The sequence below is a fragment of the Neomonachus schauinslandi genome, chromosome 5, assembly GCF_002201575.2.
Source record: "Neomonachus schauinslandi chromosome 5, ASM220157v2, whole genome shotgun sequence".
NCBI classification, from domain to species: domain Eukaryota; kingdom Metazoa; phylum Chordata; class Mammalia; order Carnivora; family Phocidae; genus Neomonachus; species Neomonachus schauinslandi.
Window position 1 is genome coordinate 83,445,990 of NC_058407.1, and position 26,299 is coordinate 83,472,288.

The window sequence follows — 26,299 nt, forward strand, 5'->3', positions numbered from 1 at the left end:
CTCTCAAAACGTGATGATTCTAGTTCTTGAATACTAAATTTTAATAACTCTTAAAAAATGAACTTTGTAGATTCTTAGTAGGTGGTCCTTTGTCACAAATAAAAATCAAAATCTAAGAGACATGCCGTTCACTGGTTATAACTCAAAATCTAAGAGACATGCCTTCGAACAAGTCAGAAGTGTCTGACTGTCTGCATCATCCCTTCATGTCCTGTCAATAGGACCTGTTGGTCCAGTATCCTGGCCAGAAGCAATCAGGGAAATAGAGGAGGAGGGGGAGTTTTAAAGCTGGTTGGTTTATCTATGTATTTAGAGGAAAGGGAGGATCTTATTAACATTAACCCATTACCTTTGGAGTATACATTATAATTTATGGAGTATTTCAGTTCATCTTGATTTTCATTTAAGTACTCAAAAGTAGGTGTGGGATCTTTATCAGCATCAGCATTTTACAAACAAGCACCAGAGAAGGAGAGTAAGTGACTTGCCCAGCATCATACTTGCTAATTCTTCACTTTTTTGAATGTTACTCTCTGCCTTTTTGCCTATGGGATAAAGTTTAAACCTCTTCTTTTTTAATAGATTTTATTTATCTGAGAGAGAGAGAAAGAACGCACAACCAGGGGGAGGGGCAGAGGGAGAAGCAGTCTCCCTGCTGAGCAAGGTGCCTGACGCGGGACTTGATACCAGGACCCTGGGATCATGACCTGAGCTGAAGGCAGATGCTTAACCGACTGAGCCACCCAGATGCCCCTAAAGTCTAAACTTCTTAACTAGCCACATAAAGCCCTTCATAATCTGGTCTTTGCCTACTTTCCAAATTTAATCTCCTGTGTAAACTATGGCATATTTATTTGCCACGTGTATTCTCCCTTTCTAATCATGCCAAGTCTTGTATCTCTGTTAATCGTGTTCAGGATTTCCCAAATTTAGGATTTAATGGGGTAGAAAGTCATCAAATAACCAAATAAATGGACAGTCCTGATAATTTTATATTTTGGCAAATAAGGAAATGATAAAATACCAACTTTTCATTAAAGACTTTATATGTTACCTCAAAATGTAGAAAGCACACAATCTCGGGGAAAAAAAAACTGGCTGCTAATTAAAAATAAAATATAAAAACCTCATTCATCGCCTGTATTTTCCTCATTTTGCCAGAGACTGTTGAAAAAATTATTCTGGACTGGCACTGGCCTGTGGTGTTTGGGAACTTTGTGCCTTTGTACACGCTGTTTTCTCTGTCAGGAATTCTCTACTTTTTCCCACGCCACTAGCCTTTGGCCTGTCTGACTAAATCCTCTTAGGCCTTCAATTCTCAGTTTACATGTTGACCTTAGAAAATCTTTTCCCATCTCCCTCCACCTGTTCTCTCCCCCCTCACCACCCTTCCAGTTATCTCTTCTTTGTGGCATTCTGTGCATCTTCTTCCATGCCCTGATAAGTTGTGCTGGGGTTTATTTACTACTCTCTCGCCACAAGACCTGAGATTCTAGAAGACAGAAACTGCATCTTATTCACCCCCTTTCCTAAAGTTTAACACATAGTCTTTTGCATACAGTGTGTAATGAATATTTAACAGATGAATTAATGAGTAAATGAATAATACCTGTGTACCCTTCATGCCATTTGTTTGTGTCTTGTGTAACTCCCGTGACCTTCAGTTTTAAACGCAGAGGATCCCTTTGAACAAACACAAACACTCATTGAATTGAATTAATTTATGGGTTTTGACCTCATCAGTTCTTTTATTTTTCTTTGTTAAGGAAAACTAATTATGTTCTCCATTATCAGAGTGTCTGGGAACAGTCTGCAGCTGCTGTCTGAAATATCTTCATGGGCGTTAATGCTTCTTTCGGCCCTTCTGGTCAGGTTGTGTTTTTCTTTCTGTCTGTTCACTTTTGGTTTACCATGCTGATGATCACATTTTAATTTATTATTATGGCAAAAGGAATGTTGTGTCCTGCTATAAAGTACATATGGAGAATATTCAGGATTTTTTGTAGTCTGATCTTTCTAAATCTATAGAGGCTTAAATCCTTCACCTTTTTGTTATTGTTTTTTTTTTTTTAAATTTTATTTACTTATTTGAGAGAGAGTGAGTGCACACAAGTGGAGGAGGAGGGGCAGAGGGGAGAGGAAGAAGCAGACTTGAGCAGGGAGCCCGACGTGGGCTCCCCACCACCCTGACCCGAGATCATGACCTGAGCTGAAGGCAGACGCCCAACTGACTGAGCCACCCAGGTGCCTCCTTCTCCTTCTTTTTTTTTTTTTTAAATAATCTCTACACCCAACGTGGGGCTCGAACTCACAAACCCAAGATCAGGTGTCACATGCTCTACTGCCTGAGCCAGCCAGGCGCCACTCTATTATTGCTCTTTTTAAAAAATTTTGTCAAAACAACTTTTTTTTGCCTTAAAAAAAAAAAGATTTATTTATTTATTTATTTGAGAGAGAGAGAGAGAGATAGCACACAAGCAGGAGGGGCAGAGGAGAGGGAGAATCTCAAGCGGACTCCACGGTGAGCTCAGAGCCCGATGTGGGGCTTGATCTCATGACCCTGAGATCATGACCCTGAGATTATGACCTGAACCAAAACTAAGAATTGGACACTTACACGACTGTGCCACCCAGGTGCCCCACTTTTTTTTTTTTTTTTTTTGCCTTTTAAAAATTTTTGTCAAAATAACTTATCTAGAAAAGCTAGCCATAGCTTCTCATAAGATTCGGTAGTAATACAAACACTCTCATTTGGGGACATATGACCTCTAGGCAATATAAGTTACTGAGTTGAGCATTCTTCCAGATCAAAAGATGACCGTGACTTGCATTTTTCTGATTGACTCTTAGTCAGAGGGCAACTGCTTCTTTGCCTTTCTCACAGACATGCCTCTTGTAGATAGGAAATTGCTGAGATCTCTTCCCTAAGGTTGTACAGCCATGAGAAGCCCAGGCCTCAGTCTGGGCTTGGACTATACCTTGGAAGAAACATTAGCTTCTCGTCTTGAAGCTCTTCCTTTGCCTTCCTTAGCATTCCTTTTGTTATAAAAATAAATTATATTTATAGATTCATAATAATAATAACTACAACTATTTATGAGCACCTCCTATTTACTAGGTACTTTATACACCTTATTTACAATACTTTCAACTAATTTTGTCACCATTTTATAAATGAGAAAGCTGAACAACAAAAGGTTAAGTGGTTTGGCTGAAGCCATGCAGCAGCAAGTGGCAGAGTTAAAGCTGTATGACCCTAAAGTTTCTGTTCTTTGCATTTCACCATGCTGCCTTCCTCATCAGGTGACCTGTTTCATAGCTATGTGGTTTTGTGCTGCTGCTTAACTCCTGCAAAGAGAAATAAAATATCTGACTCTTGGGACTGTTTTGAGAACTAAATGGGGTAGCACACGTATGAAAGGACCTGGGATAGTGTCTTGTGCATAGTAAGAATGGAGTATTTTTCTTAATTTCTTGTTTTTCCTCTGTGTTGTTCTTTCTCCATTGACCCAACCCTATTCTCCAACCTCAAATTTAGACGTCTCCTGATCGTCTGTCCTACATCTATTCTCTTTTGTATTTCTCTACAACATAATGTTAGTTCTCTTGGGTCGAGTATAAGGAATGTGGCTATGACTCAATCTTTCATTATTATTAGAATAAAAAATGTTGGGAACCAAAGTTTGAGCCTTGGGACATAACCACATTTAGGTGAGGAGAAGAAGTGCTATTTTGTCAGGAAAGAGAGAAAAAAAAAACAAATAGGAGGTTGTTGGGTGTATTGATACACTGTCATAGATATCCAGGGAGGAGGGGCTTGTTGGAAGGAAGGATTTGGTCAACAATGTCAAATACCACAGTGGTCAGGATGAATAAGAAGTGAGGAAAGGCCATTTGATTTGATTTGGTCATTTGGATATATTTGAAGACCTTGGAGAGGGCAATTTCAGGACAGCAAATGGGCAAGTGAAAAGGTTGATGAAGATATAGGGGCAGTAGTGCTTTGATGTGTTTGGTTTGTGAGAATTCTCAGAGAGAACTTATCATATCTTAAAGATATAGCATATTTGAAGGGATTTTTCCTTAACTTAGGACAAGTATAAGTATTTTTATGGGCAGAAGTTAAGGATTTAGTTATGAAGGAGACTTTGGGGCACCTGGGTGGTCAGTTAAGCGTCTGCCTTCAGCTCAGGTCATGATCCCAGGGTCCTGGGATCAAGTCCTATGTCAGGCTCCCTGCTCAGCGGGGAGTCTGCTTCTCCCTCTTCTCCTCCCCGCTGCTCATGCTCTCTCTCTTTCAAGAAAATAAATAAAATCTTAAAAAAAATAAAGGAGACTTTGAGAACTCCCTCTCCTCTTCTCCTGAGGCACTCCTTCTCAGAAGCCACTTAAACTCCATCTCTGCTTCTAGGAAACCCAACTTAAGACAATTGATGCAAAAGGATCCTTCTTTTCATTCTGATTTTTCAGTTTCCAAAGATGGCAATGTAGGAACTTGCCTTTTCAGTTTCCAAAGATGGCAATGTAGGAACACACCAAATCTACAGCTATGTATGGATCATTTCTCCCTGAAAAAAATCTGAAAACAGATGAACTGTTTCTCCATAACAAAGGATAAAAAGACCACATTAAGACGGTTCTTGACACACCCTCAAAATGGGGACATATCAAGAATGTCAGGTGGTTTAGACAATCACAGAAGTTTGAGAGACAACCAAGAACTAGGGCAAGGTTGAATAAGAAAGTTCATCACCTACCCAAGGCCACTTCAAGACAGAGAGGTGGTTGTTTCACTTAATACATAGAAACAAACACAGAGAGTCAAGCAAAATGAGGAAACAGAGAAATATGTTCCCAGCAAAAGAATAAGATCAAAACTTCAGAAAAAGACCTTAATGATATAGAGGTAAGTAATCTACCTGATAAAGAATTCAGAGTAATAGTCATAAAGATGCTCACTGACCTCAGGAGAATGGATAAACACAAAGTGAAAATTTCAACAAAGATAGAAAATATAAGAAAGTACCAAACAGAAGACATAGAGCTTAGGAATAAAGGAACTAAACTGAGAAAATATACTCAAGAGGTTCAACAGCAGACTGGACAAGCAGAAGAATGGGTCAATTAGCTAGAAGATAAAGCAATGGAACTCATCCAGACAGAGCAGCAAAAAGAAAAATAATTTTTAAAAATGAAGCTAACTTAGTTAGGGACCTCAGAGATAATATCAGGTGGAGTAATATTCACATTATAGGGGTCCCTGAAGGAGAAGAAAGAGAAAAAGGAGCAAAAAACGTATTTGAAGAAATAATGGATGAAAACTTCTCTAACCGAGGAAAGGAAATAGACATCTAGATCCAGGAATACTAGAGAATGCCAAATAAGATGAACTCAACGAATCCACACCAAGACACATTATAATTAAAATGTCAAAAGTTAAAGATAAAAAGAGAATCTCAAAAGCAGCAAGAGAAAAATAAATTGTTACTTATAAGGGGAACCCCGTAAGGCTGTCAGAATATTATTCAGCAGAAATTTTGCAGGCCAGAAGAAAGTGGCATGACATTAAAATTGCTGAAATGAAGAAACTTCTAACCAAGAATACTCTACCCAGCAAAGTTATCATTCAGAATTGAAGGAGAGATAAAGAGTTTTTCTGACAGGCAAAGGCTAAAGGAGTTCATAATTACTAAACCATCCTTACAAGAAATGTTGACACACCTACAGCTAACATCATACTCAATGGTGAAAAGCCAAAAGATTTTCCTCTAAAATCAAAAACAAGACAAGGATGCCCATGTTTGTCACTTTTATTCAACATAGTGTTGGGAGTCCTAACCACAGCAATTAGGCAAGAAAAGAAAAAGGCAACCAAAAAAAAAAAAAAGCGGGCACCTGGGTGGCTCAGTTGGTTAAGTGACTGCCTTCAGCTCAGGTCATGATCCTGGAGTCCCTGGGTCAAGTCCCTTATCGGGCTCCCTGCTTGGCAGGGAGTCTGCTTCTCCCTCTGACCCTCCCCCCTCTCATGTGCTCTCTCTCAAATAAATAAATAAAATCTTAAAAAAAAAAAAAAAGGAAAAGAAAAAGGCATCCAGTTTGGAAAGGAAGTAAAACTGTCACTATTTGCAGATGACATGATACTATATATAGAAAACCCTAAAGACTTCACCATACAACTGTTAGAACTAATAAATGAATTCAGGAAAGTCTCAGGGTAAAAAATATAAAAAAATCTGTTGTATTTGTATACACTAATAATGAACTACCAGAGAAATCAAGAAAACAAACCTATTTGCAGTCACTTAAAAAGGAATAAAATACCCAAGCATAAAATTTAACCAAGGAGGTGAAAGGCCTATATATTGAAAAACTCTAAGACACTGATGAGAGAAATTGAAGAAGGCACAAATAAATGGAAAGATATTTCATGCTCATTGATTGGAAGAATTACTATTATTAAAATGTCCATACTATTCAAAGCAAGCTACAGGTTCAGTGTAATCCGTATCAAAATTCAAATGGCATTGTTTTTTCACAGAAATAAAACAGATAATTCTGAAATTTACATGGAACCACTAAAGACCCTAAACAGCCAAAAAAACAATCTTGAGAAAGGAGAACAAAGCCAAAGGTACCGTGCTCCCTGATTTCAAACTATATTACAAAGCTCTAGTAATTAAAACAGTATGGTATTGGCATAAAAACAGACATATAAATCAATGGAACAGAATAGAGAACTCAAATAAACCACACATTTTTGTTCAACTAACTTTTTTTTTTTTTTAAAGATTTTATTTATTATTTGACAGAGAATGAGAGAGGGAGAGCACATGAGAGCGGGGAGGGTCAGAGAGAGAAGCAGACTCCCCGCCGAGCAGGGAGCCTACTTCTTCCTCTCCCGCTCCCCCTGCTTGTGTTCCCTCTCTCACTGTCTCTTTCTGTCAAATAAATAAATAAATAAAATCTTAAAAAAAAAAAACCCAAACTTTAAAAATAAAAAACACAGGTAGTAAGCTCCTTGACATCAGTCTTAACAGTGCCTTTTGGGTCTGACCTCAAAGGCAAGCGAAACAAGAGCAAAAATCAGCAAATGGGACTACATCAAACTGAAAAGCTTCTGCACAGTGAAGGAAACCATCAACAAAATGAAAAGGCAGCCTACCAAACGGAAGAAGATATTATTATATTTGCAGATCACATATACTACATGTGGTTGATATTCAAAATATATGAAGAATGCATACAACTGAGTAAAAAGAAAAACAAAAAACAAAACAAAAAACCAACCTGATTTTAAAAAAAGTCAGAGTACCTGAGTAGACATTTTTCCAAAGAATATATACAGATGGCCAACAGGCACATGAAAAGATGCTCAACATCACTAATCATCAGGGAAGTGCAAATCAAACTGTAATGGGCTATCACTTTACACTTGTCAGAATGGCTGTTGTCAAGAAGACAGGAAATAAGAAGTGTTGGTGAGGATGTAGAGAAAAGGGAACCTTCATGCACTGTTAGTGGGAATGTAAATTGGAGTAGCCACTATGGAAAACAGTCTGGAGGTTCCTCAAAAAATTAAACATAGAACTATAATATGATCTAGCCATTTTACTACTGAGTATCTTTCAGAAGAAATAAAAATACTAATTCAAAATGCACTCCTTTGTTAATTGCAGCATTATTCACAATAGCCAAGATATGGAAATAACCTAAGTGTCCATTGATGGATGAGTGGATAAAGAAGATGTGGTATATATTTACAATGGAATACAACTCAGCCATAAAATAGGATGAAATCTTGCCATTTGTGACAACATGGATGGACCTTGAGGGTTTATGCTAAGTGAAATTAGTCAGACAGAGAAAAGGAAATACTGCATGATTTCACTAATAGATAGAAATAAAGAAACAAAACAAACAAAACAAAACAAAACCAGACTTGTAGATGCAGAGAACAGATTGGTGGTTGCCAGAGTGTAGGGTGGTTCAAGGTGGGGATGCAAAATGGGTGAAGGGGATTAAGAAGTACAAATGTCTAGATATAAAATAAACAAGCCACAGGGATATAATGTACAATATGGGGAATATAGTCAATAATATTGTATTCTGTATGGTGACAGATAGTAACTAGACTTTACTATGTTGATCATTTTACAATGTATATGAATGTTGAATCCCTATGTTGTACAACTGAAACTAATATAATATCGTATGCCAATTATACCTCAGAGAAAAAGGAGACTTGAAGATGCTGGAGAGCAAAGATAACTGGTTGGTTAATCTATATAAATTTTGAAGAAATCCTGAGATTATAACATCAAGATCAGAGAGAAAAATCAAATTAATCATATTTTTCTCCATGTGGTTGTATTATTTTTTAACTTTTAATTTCTTCTTTACCCTTTTTTAATATTTTCCAGATTTTCTATACCAATCATGTTACTTTTTATTTTCAATATCTCTTAAAAATCAGATTTAAAATGATAAGGTAATATAAGTTCACAACACTAAGAAGGCATAGAAACACATAAGATGAAAATTAGAAGTCCCCACATACCCTAAAACCCCATTTCCATTTCTTAAAAGCAACCACCATCAAGATTATTCTTGGTAGCACACATTATTTTAAAATCAGAAAATACTGAAAAATCACAGTTAAACTTGAAAAGGATAATACTGCCTGGCCTCTGATTTCCTGACCCCTCTTGAAAGACTAATAAAATTATAAGAGAGGAATATAAATAGGAATAAACTTGTAAAAATGAAGAGAATGGAAAAGGAGACAATAGCAGAGAAAAGACATCAACAAAATTTTAGGAGATGAAAAGCAGATGGCTCAGTGATATCTGACCAGGAGAGTACGGAAATCTAAAACTTGCGTGCTTGCAGCTGGGAAGCCAGCAAGAAGGGAGCCAGTTCATGTTCCAGAATTCCCGAAAGACTCAGCAATTAGAGGTGAGTGCTGATGACACTAAAAACAGGAGGATTGGTTGGAAGTGTTCCACATCTCCCCTTACCCACAAACATAAGAAGTTGCCCTTGCACATCTGTTAGAAGACTGGGGATGAAACAGAGACTCTGGATGTGGGACATCAGATGAAAACAGGGGAATTAAGAGAAAGGTTGTGTTATGAAGAGTGAGACCTCAGCCCCACCTTTTCACTTAGCTCCCAGAATGTTATCAGTTAGGCTTATATCTTATCAAGAAATTGGGAAGTTCTTCTCTGGGGAAACTGACTAGTGTAAGAGAAAAAGCTGTGGATACTGACATTTGGGGATCCCCTCGTGAAATGTCTGGATCCTTGCTGGATCACACTCTGATGAGGCCTAGCAGTTGGTAATCACTACCCAAGTATAAAGAACTTTCATTCAGTTGTTTAGTACCTCATTGTTAAATGTAAACAGGCAGCTGTGGATCTGTAAATATTTCTAGAAAGCTTCTACCATGAAAAACAGAGAGCAAAATGAACCAAGAGAAAAAACATACACCAAACAGACAATGCAGGAAGCAAGAGAACACATAAAAAATGTTCTAACTGGGATTCTCACACACACACAAAATACATTGTATTCACAAAGACTAAAAAGCTATGAAATAAAACTTTTTGAAGATAAAGAAGAACTTTTTGATATCAAAAATGTGGTAGTGGAAATTAAAAGGTCAGTAGACAGATTTGTAAGATAATGTTTAGGAAATCATTTCCCCAAAAGTAGAAAAGAAAAAGAAGTGAAAAATAGAAAAAAAAAAAAAAAAAGAAGTCTGGATAATAGGAATTCCAGTAAGAGAAATAAAAGAAAGGGAGAGTAGAAGTTATTAAAGAGATAATAGAAGGCTGGTTCTATCAGAAGGACCTATTTCCTGGTTGCAAGGGACCACCAAGTGTCCAGCAAAATGAATGCAAAAAGACCTACCTAATGCATATTATTGTGAAATTTCAGAATCCCTTGTTTAAGATCTTAAGAACTTTCAAAGATGAAAAATGATTATAATAAAGTGATTAGATGTCAGTGATGCTAGATTTCTCAGCTAAGACACTGGAAGCTAGGAAACAATGGGTAGCAACCTTCAAATCTGGGGGAAAAAAAAATTCTAAATTAAGGTTTTGTACCCAGCCAAACTAAGAAGTGTTTTCAATATTCAAAGGCTCACAAAATGTATTGCTTTCACCCTTTCTCAAGAAGGAAATAGAGTATATGTTACACCACAATGAGGAAGTAACAACAAAGGGAAAAAATGGATAGAGGAGACTGGGTAATACAAGGCAGAAAAGAGGAAAGCAGTTCCCAAGATGACAGGTGGTTTATCGAAGTTGTAGAGGAAACAGCCCAAATTAGAGCAGAGCAGAGGCTCCAGAAGAGATGTTTCCAAGAAAAAAAATTGAGCAGATTGATTTCCTGATGTATTTGACCACATTGAGAAAATGTTATAGTTCTTTGAATAATGAGAAGAGGAATTATTGAAAGGTACATAATACATGAAGCAAATGAAAAAAGTTAGGCAATAACTAACTCCAGGAAGAGCAGATTTTAAAAAGCCTACAAGAAAGAAAACAGAGTGATAGTATATACTGCATGACTCAGCTCTCAAATTATACTTGGAGACTCATTATACTATAGTAATATTTCTTTAAACAGTTTTTAAAGATTTTATTTATTTATTTGAGAGAGAGAGAGAGAGCATGAGCAGGGGGAGGGGCAGAGGGAGAAGCAGACTCCCTGCTGAGTGGGGAGCCCGACGCGGGACTCGATCCCGGGACTCCAGGATCATGACCTGAGCCGAAGGCAGTCGCTTAACCAACTAATCCACCCAGGCACCCCTTAACTAGACATTTTTATGTAATTCTGTAGGGAATGTGGGGTGAAGAAAGTCTGTGTGTGTTTGTTTGGGGTAGGATTAGAAAGTGCTATCTTCATCTTCCATAGTAGTAAGTCAGTAGTACAAAAATTTGGAAAATAAAAACAGTATTTGAATGATAATCAAAATATGAAAACTGTTGCCTTTTTGATCTAGATGTGGGGGTGGGGAATATGAAAGAATCTTATTTTGTTGCCTTGGGGTACTTTATTTTTTTTATTTTTATTTTTTAAAGATTTTATTTATTTATTTGACAGAGAGAGACACAGTGAGAGCGGGAATACAAGCAGTGGGAGTGGGAGAGAGAGAAGCAGGCTTCCCGCCGAGCAGGGAGCCCGATGCGGGGCTCGATCCCAGGACCTGGAATCATGACCTGAGCCGAAGGCAGCCGCTTAACGACTGAGCCACCCAGGTGCCCCGCCTTGGGGTACTTTAAACTCTGTACATATTTGCTTTGCTAAAAATAAAAATTTTTTAACAGATGATATAATATCTTCTTTGAGGCAAGGGGACCCTATTAGTATATACCCTTTAACTCAGCAAATACTTTTAAAAATTTATCCCAGGAAAATAATTGTGGGTGTGTTCACAAATCTAAGCATGAGAATGTTTACCACAGAGTTGTTTGTAGCATCAGTAAACTGTAAGCAGATTAAATTCCCATTTCAAGAGGGCAAGCACTGATCTCATCTTGCTTAGTGCTGTATCTTGTTTAGTATCTTGTGTCTCTGGAATTGTATCTGACACATACTAGGTATTCAATAAATATTTGTTGAATATTTACTAAGGGAATAGTTGAATTAATTCATAGGAAAAATGCACACAAAACAGTCCATTAACAGTGGTTATCTCTGTCAGGAGGGATTATCTGTGATAAATTATTTTTGCCTATTTTTCTAATTTTATTTTTGAAAATTTCAAAAATTAACAGTTTAAAGTTATAAATTTCTAAAATTTAAAAAATGGTACATTAACATTTTAAAAGCAACCACTAATAAAGAGGAGAGTGTTGGCAGTCCATGGAGGTGAGGCTGAGATTGTTTTATAACTATACTGTATTTACTTCTGAACTTTGTGATGACTCAGACCAAAGGACCACTTAAAGCGTCAAAATAACTCTCACTGTTTGATAAGTGAAAGCATACATTTTTATGTGATTAGAAAGAAATCCTCCTGACACTAAAGTCAAAGAAGAAGTTATGTAGATAAACAAGACCACAGAAACTTAATAGACATTATCTTCAACTTCAGTTTTATGGAAAATTAAATGCTATTCTTAATGTAGCTCTTTCTTACACTGACCCTCAAAAAAAGCGTAACTTTGTATGGCTTGGTGAAGGCATTTAGACAGGTTGATTAGTTAATTTGGAGACTTCTCAAATATTTTTTAAAAGATTTTATTTATTTATTTGACAGAGAGAGACACAGCAAGAGAGGGAACAAAAGCAAAGGGAGTGGGAGAGGGAGAAGCAGGCTTCCCGCTGAGCAGGGAGCCCAATGTGGGGCTGGATCCCAGGACCGTGGGATCATGACCTGAGCCAAAGGCAGACGCTTAACCACTGAGCCACCCAGGCACCCCAGACTTCTCAATTTTTACATAGGTTACAGTTCCAAAAGAGTTTTTTAAGGCCAAAATTACCAATTTTTAACCTTTTGTTACCCAATACATTTCTACCCAATGGAGTGTGGGTTTGTCCTTCTACTTTTTGTTTTATAGCCAATTTGGTACATTTTCTCCAAATGGTTAGGTGTTGTATTCATTGAAGGATTTTGAGGCAACTAAACCATTTCCTTCATGATCTCATGTGAAGGATTCCTTAGCAGGTCATCCCTCAACACTTGCCCCTGTACCCTGTAAATGGGCAGGTTCAGAGTGGTCTTGAACATAGGCAGGCATCCCTGGCTTGCTGCACATTTTCATCAGCAATAGTTGAACCATTGCTTTCAATTTTTTTCAGAATGCCCTACCATTACCCTAAACTGTCATTGGGTTAATAGACATTTGGCATCTGTGCTTTTTCTTCAGCAATAAACGCAATCATTTCTGACTCCTCCAGTTGTATGCAATCTTGTTAACCCCTAAGCCCTGAATACATCATAGTATGTTTATCTGGTCTCCAATTTTCAGCCTCTGCTTATCCTTTATCCACAAACTAAAAAAAAATTTCCATTTCATCTATTATTTTCTTTCTCTTTTGCGAATTGTTTCTTTATTTGCTCTTTGTCAAATGACTCATTTCATCTATATTTGTAATATCCTTTATTTTCTCAATTGCTTTCAGTTTAAAAAAATCATCTCTACTCTTGTTTCCATTTCCAAGCCTACGCTTCTTCTGAACTGTTGCCATCAGCTCTCTCAATACCTCTGTACTTTTCTCTCATGATGGGGGTCAGTGATATTCACAAAACAATTCAAAACTAAGTACAAGTGTAGTGAACATAGCAACAAGGTGAGGGATAATGGGTAGATGCGATGAAAATGCCTGCCTGATTCTTCTCACAATATGTTGGTGGTAAGCTAAGTTGACATGTTTGACCTGGAAAATATCTCTGTCCCCATCTATGAAAGTTTATAGGGTGGATATTTGAAAATAGTTGCTTTATTTTTTTTTAAAGATTTTATTTATTTATTTGACACAGAGAGAGCACAAGCAGGGAGAGTGGCAGAAGGAGAAGCAGGCTTCCCGCCGAGCAGGGAGCCCGATGCGGGGCTCTATCCCAGGACCCTGGGATCATGACCTGAGCCGAAGGCAGTTGCTTAACCAAATGAGCCACCCAGGCGCCCTGAAAATAGTTGCTTTATGTAATGTGAACAGCTGACTTGCTCATCACTTGACTTCATATAAAGACTCTAGCTCCGAGTAGCAAATGAGTTAACAAACACATCCTTTCATCGCTCCCAAATTCCTGTTCCTTTAACCACACATTTAATGGGAACTAGGTGACAGTCAAAGGTTGTTGACCACCTGAAATGCTGATGTTGTGCTGAGTAGAGACCCGTATGTTTTAGAGAAGCAGGTGGTACCGTTAATATTCTGTTAAGAAAATTGAGAATTCCTGGCTGTGTTGTGTTGTTATACAGACTTCCATCCTGTGGAAATGGGTCATAGCACAAAGCCAAAATTTTTCTCAGAAAATAAATTTGAATCTGTTCAAATACTGGAACAGTTACTCACAGAAATAACAGAAGTGTGTGCCTTAAATCATCAAAGAGACAATTAGGGTCGGGAAAAATTTCAGGACAAATGCTCCAGTCCTGCATCTAATAGGCAGTAGAGCTGAGGTGAATTCAGGGAACTTGACTCCTGAACTTCACCCCCTAGAATTTACTGCTCCCCTGGTTATCTTAATGTTTGTTGATTCAGTTCCCAAGTTTAGAAAAATCTGTGTTTTGGAAAACCCGTAATGCAGTTGTCTCCTCCTTTTTGTTTGCTTTGCCTTCCTATAACGTTGTTCATCTTTCACAGAAATAATCTCAGACTTAGGTGTCATTAGAAAAAGAAAAGATGTTTCTGAATAGAATTCTTATATTTAATACATAATGGCTGGCTTCCTAGTACAATTGAGGAGCACCATTGACCATGATTACATAAAGAAATCCCTCCTGCATTCCATCCTGCTGTGTAAACCTGTACATTGGAGAAATAACCCAATTATAAATAGTGTAATTTGTAATTTGGAGTATTTGCCATTTGGGCACGTTTAAAACTCAGTGGAGTATGGGGGTTTATGTGTGGACTGGTGGCTGTGATCTGAATCTTATTTTCAGAATGCCATGTTCTCCTGGACAACTGCTCAGCTGCCATCTGGAGTGGACACACCTGCCCTTTCCTATGCTTCTACCCAAACCTGCCGAAGTGAATTCACTGCATTCCTCCTTTTAGATTTCAGACCACTGAAAACATACTGTCCAAATTTGGTGCATATCCATTTAGCTATTTTGCCATGATCCTGCTAATAGACTAAGAGAGAAATAATTTTATTTATAAAGATTAAACATATATAATAGGAAAATTTTCTTTGTCTTTCAAATCCCTACATTTTTCAAAAGGGGAAAAAAACCCCAAAACAGTACGTATAATGGTTTTCTCATTTGTAAGTATAATGGTAAGTGATTAGAGGAGAATGAATATTGGAGAGCTGAAGGGTGAAATTGCTCTGGATAAGAGAGAGGTGATGGAGAGAGGATGGCTGGGTTGGGGTGAGAGGGAAGGATAGGATTGTGTCTGGGGAGAGACAGGCATCCACTGGAAGATTTATGAAGTTCCATGGTGTGGTGACCCTGCCCCCTCCATTACAATTTCAGTAAAATCCAAATGTCTTTGTGTGATTTTGGAATTGGATTTATTCTGGAGGATCTGTGCTTGATGCCACAAGAAGGTTAGTGGTGCAGGTAAAAGCCACACGTACACCACCCTACATGATCCTCTCCCCCTGATGTGCTCGCCGCATGCTCTCTTTATTAGAGCTTCACTGGTTTCCTCCATGTTTTTGAACATACCGGTAGACTCCTGCTTGAAGGCCTTTTTGCACTTGCTGTTGACTCTACCTGAGCGCTCTTCTCCCAAATAACCACATCCTCACCTCCTTCTCTTCTTTACTCAGTTATCCACTGACAGTGAGGACTTACTTAGCCCCCTGTTGAAAACTGCATCCCTTGGCCCCAAACCACATCTTTTATCTTGTTTGTCTAGCTTCTCCATTAGAATTTAAGAGGGCAAGGTATTCCCTGTCCCCCTTCCCCAATCTGTCCCTACTGCCTAGAATAACAGTGGGCACATTGAAAGTGTTCAGTAAATATTTGTTGAGTGAATCGAATAATGACTGCTGTCCAAAGGAGCCCAGTTGCTTCCTGTTACCAAAACAGCAAACAGGCGATTCTCAAAGATTAATATTAGAATCTTTCTAGCTATATAGATAAAGGCATAAGTAGGAAGACTGAAGAAAAGCATTCATTGAAATCCTTCCTGGAAAAAAATTTATGTGTTTTAATTCAAATAATGATGTGTAGATGTTAAGTACATTACAAAACAAACATGTATTAGGGAAAACTGGATCATCCTTGAAATATTTATGTTCCAAAAGTTCCTCCTTTAAGAGGAACTTAAAGAAATGCAAATTACACATGGCAGTAATCTACCTTTCTTTGGAATACTTTTCCTTTCTTATGTAGTCATTTCAAATGTGAAGAATAAAATGCTGCTAAATAAAAGATTATTTGCTGTCTTCAGTAGTATACAAGAGCTGTTTTTCTGTTTTTGGCATCCTGACAAATTGTCTAGAAGATTAATCTTTGAAGAGACTTTTTATTATATCTGTAGAAAACATTATTTTAAGTAATAATCTAATGAAAGTATTTCTCCTCCACACCATTCAAGACAATTTTACAGAAAGATAAGATGAATACAAATCTCTACCCTGTATTGAGTGTGTATTTTGAGTCTCTTGGGTCAAAGATGTAAGCTATTTTAGGGGTCCATACTGTGAACAGAAGGTATTGCCTTTGTCTCAGAGAGGGGCCTGTCACCACTTGCTTTCACTCTCCTGCCGTGGGTAGGGCTCTGCCGCTCATTTGGAGCAACTGCTACAGGTTCTTGTTCTATATCCTGGACGCTCAGTCATGGTGACTTTCAAGCTTGCTTCAAAACTGACCATTTAAGACAAAGATTCCTTTAAGTTAGGAGGAAAAAATAACGATGTTGGCTCAAACCCTACCTCCCATAATCTTGGTGAAATCTGCCATTTACTTACTTAGAATAAGAAATATCTCTGATTTCTCTGTAGGCCACCAGATTCTTCACTTAAAGAAAAGCCCTCTTTTATTTGATGCTAACTGTTTAGCTTCTAGTTTTAATAGAGTGAACATATAGTTTATCCAAATAGGGACATGTTTAGGAATGGAAGGGAGGTGACTATTAATAATTATAACCTAGGATTGTGTGAGGCAAGCTGAGTATTATGGTTCCTAACTATGAGGGAGAGTGAAATGAATACTTATTGAAACCATGATATGTGCTAAGTGCCCTTGCGGGTGCGTGCTCTCTCTCTCTCTCTACATACATACATATATATATATATATATAAAATCTCACTTTCAAAGCCATCCTCTGATGTGGACCTTGGGCACATTTTCAACCATGAATCTGAGGCTCTGAGACACTAACTCAAAGAGTTAACATATAATAGTCTAAAAGGAATTTTAGGAACTCGATTCAGGAGAGTTTACAATAAGGACTATTGATTTAGCTATCTGGAGGAAATACATTAGATACATTTTTGGCCAAAAGCCAGGCGTTAAAATCAATAATTGACTGAAGTCAGATATCACTAGAATAGAAAGAACTTTTTGAAGACAAGATTAAACCTGAAACCTTATCAAATATTTTAAGTCAAATCTTGAAAGTTTGACGTTACAATGAAGGAAACAGACTTTATCAGCACCATCAACTGGTGGGCCACTCCTGTGGTTCCCGTGCTTTGGGTCAGTGATCCTAAAGGGACACTTACTGCAATCAGACTAACCTTTAGTGCACAGGATAAGGAACTTGGGATTCACCACTCAGCAAATCTCAGAAATCTTTGGCCTGTTATTACTGAGCAATGTTTACCAGTCTACAGCAGTTATTTTGACAAGCTTTTGTTTTTTTGGTCTCCATAGACTAAAACCATAAGGAATTGACTTCACTTTGAGTTTTGGTTAGTGAGAACAAAATGCGCCTTGAGATTCTCTTGTTTCTCTAATATTTTCTTCTTTTCTTCCCACTTGTTATTTATTCATTCAATCAACATTTATTAAGCACCTGTTCAGTGTATCAGGCATTGTTTCAGGAGATGGGGATACAACAGTGACTCGAAGACAAAAGTCTCTCTCCTCGCGGAGTTTACATTCTGGGACTTGGGGAGACAGACAATAAGCAAAACTTTAAACATACAGCATATAAATAGCGTTAAGTGCTGTAGAGAAGAATAAAGCAGGTAAGGGGGACGTAAAGAATTCTCTATTATGACTGGGTCATGATGATTTCTCATGATGTCAGTTTTGGGAGTTTTTCTTTCTCATGGAATTTTTTAGGGGCAAATTTGGCATTTAATTCCTCATGATAAGATACAAAGTTTCCAACTAGGACTTTTTTTCTTGAACAATTCATTGTCTAAATGGAATTAAGTAACTGAAAATTACATATAGCTCCTAAAGTTTAGCTTGTTAATATTTTGAATGCTAGCACATCAACTAATTCTACAAAGATTTGAATTATCATGTAATCTCAACCCTGTTATTCTGCCTCACATTATTATTTAAAACTTCATCAATATTTGTTGGCAGAAAAATGCTATAGTATTTTTCCTAAAGTTATCTTCCAAACACACTTTTCTCTCAACATATGCTTTCACTGACAATTTGTTCTCCTATGTAGTCAATAATGCTTCATAATTCAAAAGTACATAAAATTAATAAATTTCACAATAAATTTATTATCAGCACTTTCTTCTTACAGAGATACATTTAAACTTCCTCTGACTGATAGAATTTCAATATATAAAACAGATAAAGAGATTTTCACTCTGGTTACTTCTAAATCGCTCATCAGAATTTTATTTTGTTTTTACTTTTTTATTTGAGTGTAGTTGACATACAGTGTTACATTAGATTACTTTCAGGTGTACAACATAGTGATTCAACAACTCTAGATGTTATGCTGTGCCCATCACAAGTGTAGCTGTCCTGTGTCACCATACAATGCTGTCACCATTCCATGGATTCTATTCTCTGTGCTGTACATTTTGCTTACCAGATTTTTAAGTTGCATATTTAGTTATAAACTGTAAACTCCGACAACACTTCCTGTGTGTATTGCTCACATCAGTACCCTGTTTAGATATTATGGTGATATAAATTTTTACACAAACAGTTGTCACACGCACATTCAGGGACGCAGAAATGGCATTGAATTGGATGTTTGGCTACTTGACTGTTCAGCCTTCCAGTAGCTGGGTATGAAGCTGAAGTACAATAGCAGCTTTTGGCCAAACATGAAACAGCAGTAGAGCTCCCTTTCACCCCTACTTTCTCAAATTTAGTCATTCCTCGGAAGGGGCCCAGTAGGGAGAGCCATTGGACTGACAGCTTCCCAGCCTTCTTCATCTCTGGTGACTAAAGTGTTGAACATGGCATCTGAGAGAGTCTCAGCAAGGTTCATTTTGATACTGGGCATTATTAACTGAGCGAGTGGGTTTTCACCCTTATTTGCCTGTTTAGTTTCCCCAGTACCTTAGTCTTCCTTGCCGGTGGACACAATCAGTGAAGGTGGTTCTTTTGGCTTAATTGATACACAGGGCTTTCATTAGAAGGGGATGAGAACCTGAGTGAGTTTTTAGCAAGTGGTTCCCAGGCTTCATATTTACCTTCTCCATGCAACTATGGCATCATTTGATATGAACTCTGCTGAAGCTTGAATTCGAATAATAAAAAGTATTTATTTATTTATTTATTTTTAATTATTTATTTATTTATTTGAGAGAGAGAATGAGATAGAGAGAGCATGAGAGGGGGAGGGTCAGAGGGAGAAGCAGACTCCCTGCTGAGCAGGGAGCCCGATGCGGGACTCGATCCTGGGACTCCAGGATCATGACCTGAGCCAAAGGCAGTCGCTTAACCAACTGAGCCACCCAGGCGCCCCGAATAATAAAAAGTATTTAAATTTTGGCTCTGCTCCTCAACTTACACTCATCCGAAACTTAATAATCTGCAAATTTAAACCTGAACATAAAAATGGATTTACTGGGGCGCCTGGGTGGCTCAGTTGGTTAAGCGACTGCCTTCGGCTCAGGTCATGATCCCAGGGTGCTGGGATCGAGCCCTGCATCAGGCTCCCAGCTCTGCAGGAAGCCTGCTTCTCCCTTTCCCACTCCCCCTGCTTGTGTTCCCTCTCTCACTGTCTCTCTCTGTGTCAAATAAATAAAAATCTTTAAAATAAAAAAGGATTTATTTTTGCTTTTTTTGACCCTGTGATTTTATTGTCTGCTGCAAAACAGAAGCAAATAATGAGTAGCATCAGTGCAAAGCATGAGAAAGGGGATGGGGACCAAACTGACTAAAAATGCTAAGAGCTGGTGTGTGTCTTCTCTCCAGGATCACCGGCGGGTTGGATGGAGGTAAAATCCAGTATTTAACTGTCAGCAGTTTCTTAGTATTTGTGTTGTGTACTCTGATGAAGGAATGTGTCTTGCTGTCTCATACCTCTGTAACAGCTTCCCTACCTCAGATGACTTGCTTCCTCCTTCTTCCTGCCTGCTCCTCCCAGGCTACAAAACTCAGAGCAGGAAATTCTTCCTGGAGCCCCGAGTGTGACTTCATGCCCTCTTCTTTCTGAGCACCCACAGCTGTCTGTGCATATCTGCAGTGGTGCTGGTCACATCCTCCTGCCTTCATAAGTAGTGACATGCTTGTTGGTTGTCCACCTCTTGAGCATGTTTTCTGAAGACAGGTCTGGTTTTTAATTCAATTTTTATATCCCAAGCACCTAGCACAGTGTGAGGCGAGGACTCCATAAAAACCATGACTACTGCTTCTACTATGGCTACTCTTACTACTGCTGGTGGTACTCTTCCTACCACTGTTGTTGCTGTGATTGCTGTCGTGGCCAGTGCTGCTGGTGAGCTAGTGGTACCCTCCCAGGCCTGGGGAGTGCACACGCTTTCATACTGTGATCCCTTTTGGGCACCTTCCAGAGAGGGCCATGGCAAGGGACGATGAGGAGGCATGCTGGATGGAGGGAAAGGTTTGAGAGTTATGATAGGAAAAGCACTCCCATGTTGCAAATGGTGATATGATTATTACAAATTTGCTATAGTTCTTGGATTGTTAAAAATAATTGTACACATGTGACACTTTCATTTCCTGTTGAGTATTTGGTTTTCCCACTGATTGCTCTGACCATAGTGATGCTGTAGGAAAAGATGTAAATTTGAGTCCATCTAACACACATTTTATTAATAATTAAGCAAACACTTATTAACCTAATGAACTTGAACAAGTCTCTTGGCCTGAGCTTCAGTTTCATTACAAGTTTATGATAATGTAATTATCTCTTAGTTTTTTTGAGGATGAAAATAGGAAACCAATGTGAAAGGGATATATAAGCTGCCAGACTCTAGACAAAATGAGGTGTTATTATATGGCTGTGGCCAATTTTTCCTCTTTGTAGCACTTTGTACTGAATGGCAAGTTTAGCTTGGTTTGGAGGTGAGAGCTATGGTCTGGTTGGAAGTACCAGACATGAGGTTAAAAAAAAACCAAACCAAAACAACAGAACTGGGAGCAAAGCCATGCCCCACCACTTCACTAGTTATGTGACCCATGATAAGTTCCTGAAAAAAGAATCTTAAAGCTATTTAGCTCCAAGGTCATTCACTGTGAGGATGAAGTGGAAAAATATCTGTAAAGGCACCGGGTACATTGCAAGTGCTTGGCCATTGTTTAGAAAGCATTCCTTCAGGGCAGAGAATGGTAAAGGTGAATCAAAAAGGTTCTGAACAGGCAGCATGCAGAGGAAAAAGCCTAACTCGTACTGGTGTGACCTGAGTAAGTCCTGTAATGGCCCTAATTCCATTTCCTCAGATATGAATTGGGAGTAATAATAGTTTCTTAATTATCTCTTAGGGTTATTGTAAAAACTGAAAGTGGTAAAATATCACCAGACCTGTAAGAGTGGCTCAAAGATTTAGTTTAGAGTCATGCCTCTGGTAATTCTCCTTATTTCCAAAGATTGTCTTTATTTATTTATTTTTTTAATCTTTTTTTATTATTATGTTAATCACTATACATTACATCATTAGTTTTTGATGTAGTGTTCCATGATTCATTGTTTGCATGTAACACCCAGTGCTCCATTCAGTACATGCCCTCTTTAATACCCATCACCAGGCTAACCCATCCCCCCACCCCCCTCCCCTCTAGAACCCTCAGTTTGTTTCTCAGAGTCCATAGTCTCTCATGGTTTGTCTCCCCCTCCGATTTACCCCCCTTCATTCTTCCCTTCCTGGTATCTTTTTCTAAGATAGTCTTTTTTTTTTTTTTAAAGATTTTATTTATTTGACACAGAGAGACATAGCAAGAGAGGGAACACAAGCAGGGGGAGTGGGAGAGGGAGAAGCAGGCTTCCGGCTGAGCAGGGAGCCCGATGCGGGGCTCGATCCCAGGATCCTGGGATCATGACCTGAGCCGAAGGCAGACGCTTAACGACTGAGCCACCCAGGCGCCCCTAAGATAGTCTTTTTTTAAAAATAGATTTTATTTATTTATTTGAGAGAGAGAGAGGGCATGAGCAGGGGGAAGGGAAGAGGGAGAAGCAGACTCCTTGCTGAGCAGGTAGCCCGATGTGGGGTTTCATCCCTGGACTCCAGGATCATGACCTGAGCTGAAGGCAGATGCTTAATGGACTGAGCCACCCAGGCACCCTCCAAAGATAGTCTTAAGCCATGTCTAATTTTATATTGATGGAATATAGTGTCTAGGATACTCTTTTGACAAAATGCAGGCAAGTCACTGTAACTTGACTGCCTCCATTTCAGGCCACCTTTTGGGTGATGAAACACTGAGAAGAATCAATGAAGATGAAGGAGGAGAGGAAAGAGGCACAGCTGGTGAGAAATGGAAAGATGATGTCAGAGCAAGAAGTGATGAAAATTCTAGCAATTTTTTTTTAAGTAGGCTTCCATGCCCAGCATAGAGCCCAACACAGGGCTTGAACTCACGACCCTGAGATCAAGACCTGAGTTGAGATCAAGAGTCGGATGCTTAACCAACTGAACAACCCAGGTGACCCACAAATTCTAGCAACTTTGATAAGATGAAGGCTTTCTTCCTGAGCCCCTCTCCCCTATCCTTTCGTTCTTTCTTTTTTTTTTTTTTTTAAGATTTTATTTATTTATTTGACAGAGAGAGAGGGAGACACAGTGAAAGAGGGAACACAAGCAGGGGGAGTGGGAGAGGGAGAAGCAGGCTTCCTGCGGAGCAGGGAGCCCGATGCGGGTCTCGATCCCAGGACCCTGGGATCATGACCTGAGCCGAAGGCAGACGCTTAACGACTGAGCCACCCAGGCGCCCCTCCCCTGTCCTTTCTGTGGAAACCCTTGTAAAGAGGAAGCGAACCAAAGCATGTTGGGAAAAGCCCCATGTGGTGAGGAGAGTACCAGGGCCCCTGCCTGAGGAGGCAGGCCCTGGACACTGACTCAGTATATTCATTTCGGCAGCGAAGTTGGGGCTATGTAATAATGACATGTATTGAAATTGTACAGTGTGTGCCACCTGGACATTTTTAGTGAATTCTCAAAAATAATGTCAGGCCAGTTGTGAAGCTGAGATGTTCCCCAGTTATGGAGTTAGTAGGTGGTAGAGCCAGGATTTGAACCCAAGTACTCCACATTACCTCCGCCTTTCAGCTTTAAGCTTCTACACCATGGTGGCCAAAGATGTCTGAGCAAGCAGGTCTGTGGGGGCACCACTCAGAAGTGATTTATGTTAGCAGTTTGTTTTATTGGTCCTTCTAAAGGTAGAGCTGAGGAATAAGCTACTTTACTCCTGAGAGCTCAGGGAATAAACAGAGTTGGTTTCTGACAGGTTTTTATTTATTTTATTTTTTTTTTTTTTCTGAAAGGTTTTTAAATCTAGAAGAATGTAAATATTGGCTTGTAGACTAGTAACAGGGCTTCCATTGGAGGGGCAACAGAAGAGCAGCCTGTGAACTAGCCCAGAGGAGTGAGGTGACCCAGGAGACCCTGGTATTTCGGATGCTAAAGGAGTGGGGATCCCTTCTCAAAGGTCATGGTGCTAAACTGTGCCCAGGACTGCTAAGAGGTCAGACCAAACAAGAACCAAAAAGGCCCATGAGATTTACCAGTTGGAACGCAGATGGCTTCACTAGTGTTTGAAATCAAATCACTCATCTCATTCTGTTTCTATTTAAAAGGATTTCCCCCAGGCGTCGTTCTTTAATTTTGTCCCCAGTTTTGGGGATTGTGCCTTCTTTTGGGCCACTCTGTGCATCCGCTACTTCATACAGCTCATGTAAAGTGGCTTGTCAGTGAAATTATCCCCCTGATTGTTAAATTACCATGAAGATACACTTCTGCTGCAGCCGCATAGCTCAGCAGTCTCTAGAAGACCCTCCAAATCTTTTCTGGACCAGGTTGTTTAAGTCAATCAACAAATCTGCAATTATAATGATCATGTTTGCCTTCAAACATATTTTAGCTGCATCTGAGAGCTAATGTTTTTTTTTTTTTAACTTTTTTTATTAAAAAATATTCCAGTCATGCATTTTGATGGCTGGAAGAGTGAATTAATAGTAGTCTAATCACCCTGGAGACACAGATGCTTTTGTGAGCTGGCACTGAGGTAAGGCTGCACATCTCGGTGGGAATGGCAAGTGAATGAGTCTGCTGCTCGCTTAACCTGCTGTTCTTTTCTCTCTCTATTTTCTCTCCTAGGAAACAGATGGAAGACTGCTGTGACCCCGCCCATCTCTTTGCTATGACTAAAATGAATTCCCCCATGGGGAAGAGCATGTGGTATGATGGGGAGTTTTTATACTCATTCACCATTGACAATTCAACTTATTCTCTCTTCCCCCAGGTTAGTATAGTTTGTTGTTGCCTTTCAATTTAGTTTCCTGTGTATCTTGATATCATAGGGAAAAGATAATTGAGTTTGCCTAATTAATCAGATCTCCTTCTTTTCATCTCCTCTCTTCTTTTCTTCATTATAAATGTTTTTCTTTATAGCTGTCACCTTTTTTGGTGAAGAAATCACATAATGTTTCCATGCAGGGACAGAAGTAATAGTTTTCCTAGCCCTTCTGATTTGAGAATATCAGGGCTCATATGAGCCCTTCTCATATGAGACTGAAGGGAGCGAGCAGAGAAGGAAGCAAGATCAGGAATTGTGGAATTCTCGTGTTTCGAGGTTGGCTGTGGAATGATCTTGAAGATTTGCAATACTGGAATATTTTCTTAGGACTGGTGTTGCTCTCGGGGACTGGGGACCATATGGTCAAAAGTTTGCTTCTTAGAGCTCTTGGATCTTAACCCTGTGGTTAGACACTGTTCTGAAGTGGAGGAGTGGTGGATAGGGAGAGAAAGGATTCCACTGCTTTTGAAGTGGTCTAAATCAAGCCTTGTTTACTTAAGGTTTTTCTTCTTGGTTTCCTGAGCAATGAAATCAAATGTTTTACTAAAATATACGCAGTGAAAGGGAAAAGTAGAGAAATCGTTATTTCTAGGGAGCCCTAGCTGCAGAGGGGGATGGTTCTTAGGTGCCATTAGGGAGAAATGGAGAAATGAAGCTTGGCCTCACCAAGTCTTCAAGCCACTCCTGGTTTGGCCAGATGATTAGGCAGAAAGGGAATTCACAGTTAGAGTTGGCAAACAGGGCTGGACCTTTCATGTATCTGTATTAATAGCGATGAGTCTTCAAAGGAGGGAGCCGATGAAGCTGAGACACAGGCCCTGCCAAATCCAAAGACACATTTTCTATGAAATAGCCTATCTCTGCTAGTTCATCTCTAGATGTGTTCGTTGAACTTAATGGTCTTAGTGTGTAATGATGTTTTTAAAAAAATTTTTATTTTAAAGTAGGAAAATAGAAGGTTGAATTCATGGCCATCATCCATGTGTTTTCTCTCTCTTCTCCATTTGCCCTTGGGAGGCTTCTAAACCATGTGGTTTAGCACCATGACCTTTCTCAGTGTCAGAGGAAATGACTAAGAATTATAAAATGTGGGATTGAATTTCTTCTCCATTTCTTACTAACCAAATGCCCTGCTAAGTCACCTAACTCTTCTGAGACTCAGCTTTCTCATCTGTACAGTGGGGAGAGCAGTACCCGTCCTCCCACCTCACCGAGTTGTGGTCAGGATCAACGTGGATAATGCACGTCCATGTACTTTGAAAGCACACGAAGCATGATGTCAATGTCCTGCTTCATATATCGCATCTTCAGATTGAGGAATGAAGGATATGATTGCATTAGTCAGGGTTTAAGGCAGGGAACAGGAATCTTCCTAGGTATTTTTTAGCAGAAAAGTATTTCTTATTGGGAATTAGGTGCTTTAAAAAGCATTAGAAAGAATGGAGAAGTGGTAGTCAAGAGGTGGCTCCTGGAATTACTTAGTTCAAGAATTTACTGCCGTAAGGGTGGTTAAGAGATCAGAAAGCCCCGGCTGCCATTGCTGTTAACATGGTCACAACAGTCTGTGACAGAAACAGGGTCAGGAAGATGGGTTCCTATTCATCTTCTTCCAAATCTCCCTCAAGTGCATCTAATGGGGAAGATTAATTTGCATCTGGAACATTAGTTGCAGAGAAATCCAGGAGAGGCAGTTTTTAAAACAATCAAGCTTCAGGGCGCCTGGTGGCTCTGTTGGTTAAGCGACTGCCTTCGGCTCA

The 26,299-nt window shown here is 39.1% G+C and overlaps 1 protein-coding gene across 1 annotated transcript in view; it reads left to right on the forward strand.

The window, feature by feature from the left end:
* ST8SIA1 (ST8 alpha-N-acetyl-neuraminide alpha-2,8-sialyltransferase 1) overlaps positions 1-26,299 on the forward strand; it is a 143,363-nt gene that overhangs the window by 26,354 nt on the left and 90,710 nt on the right. Inside the window, exon 2 of the mRNA XM_021690711.1 lies at positions 24,344-24,488. Coding sequence (XP_021546386.1) covers positions 24,344-24,488 — 145 coding nt within the window. The remainder of the gene's footprint in view (positions 1-24,343; positions 24,489-26,299) is intronic.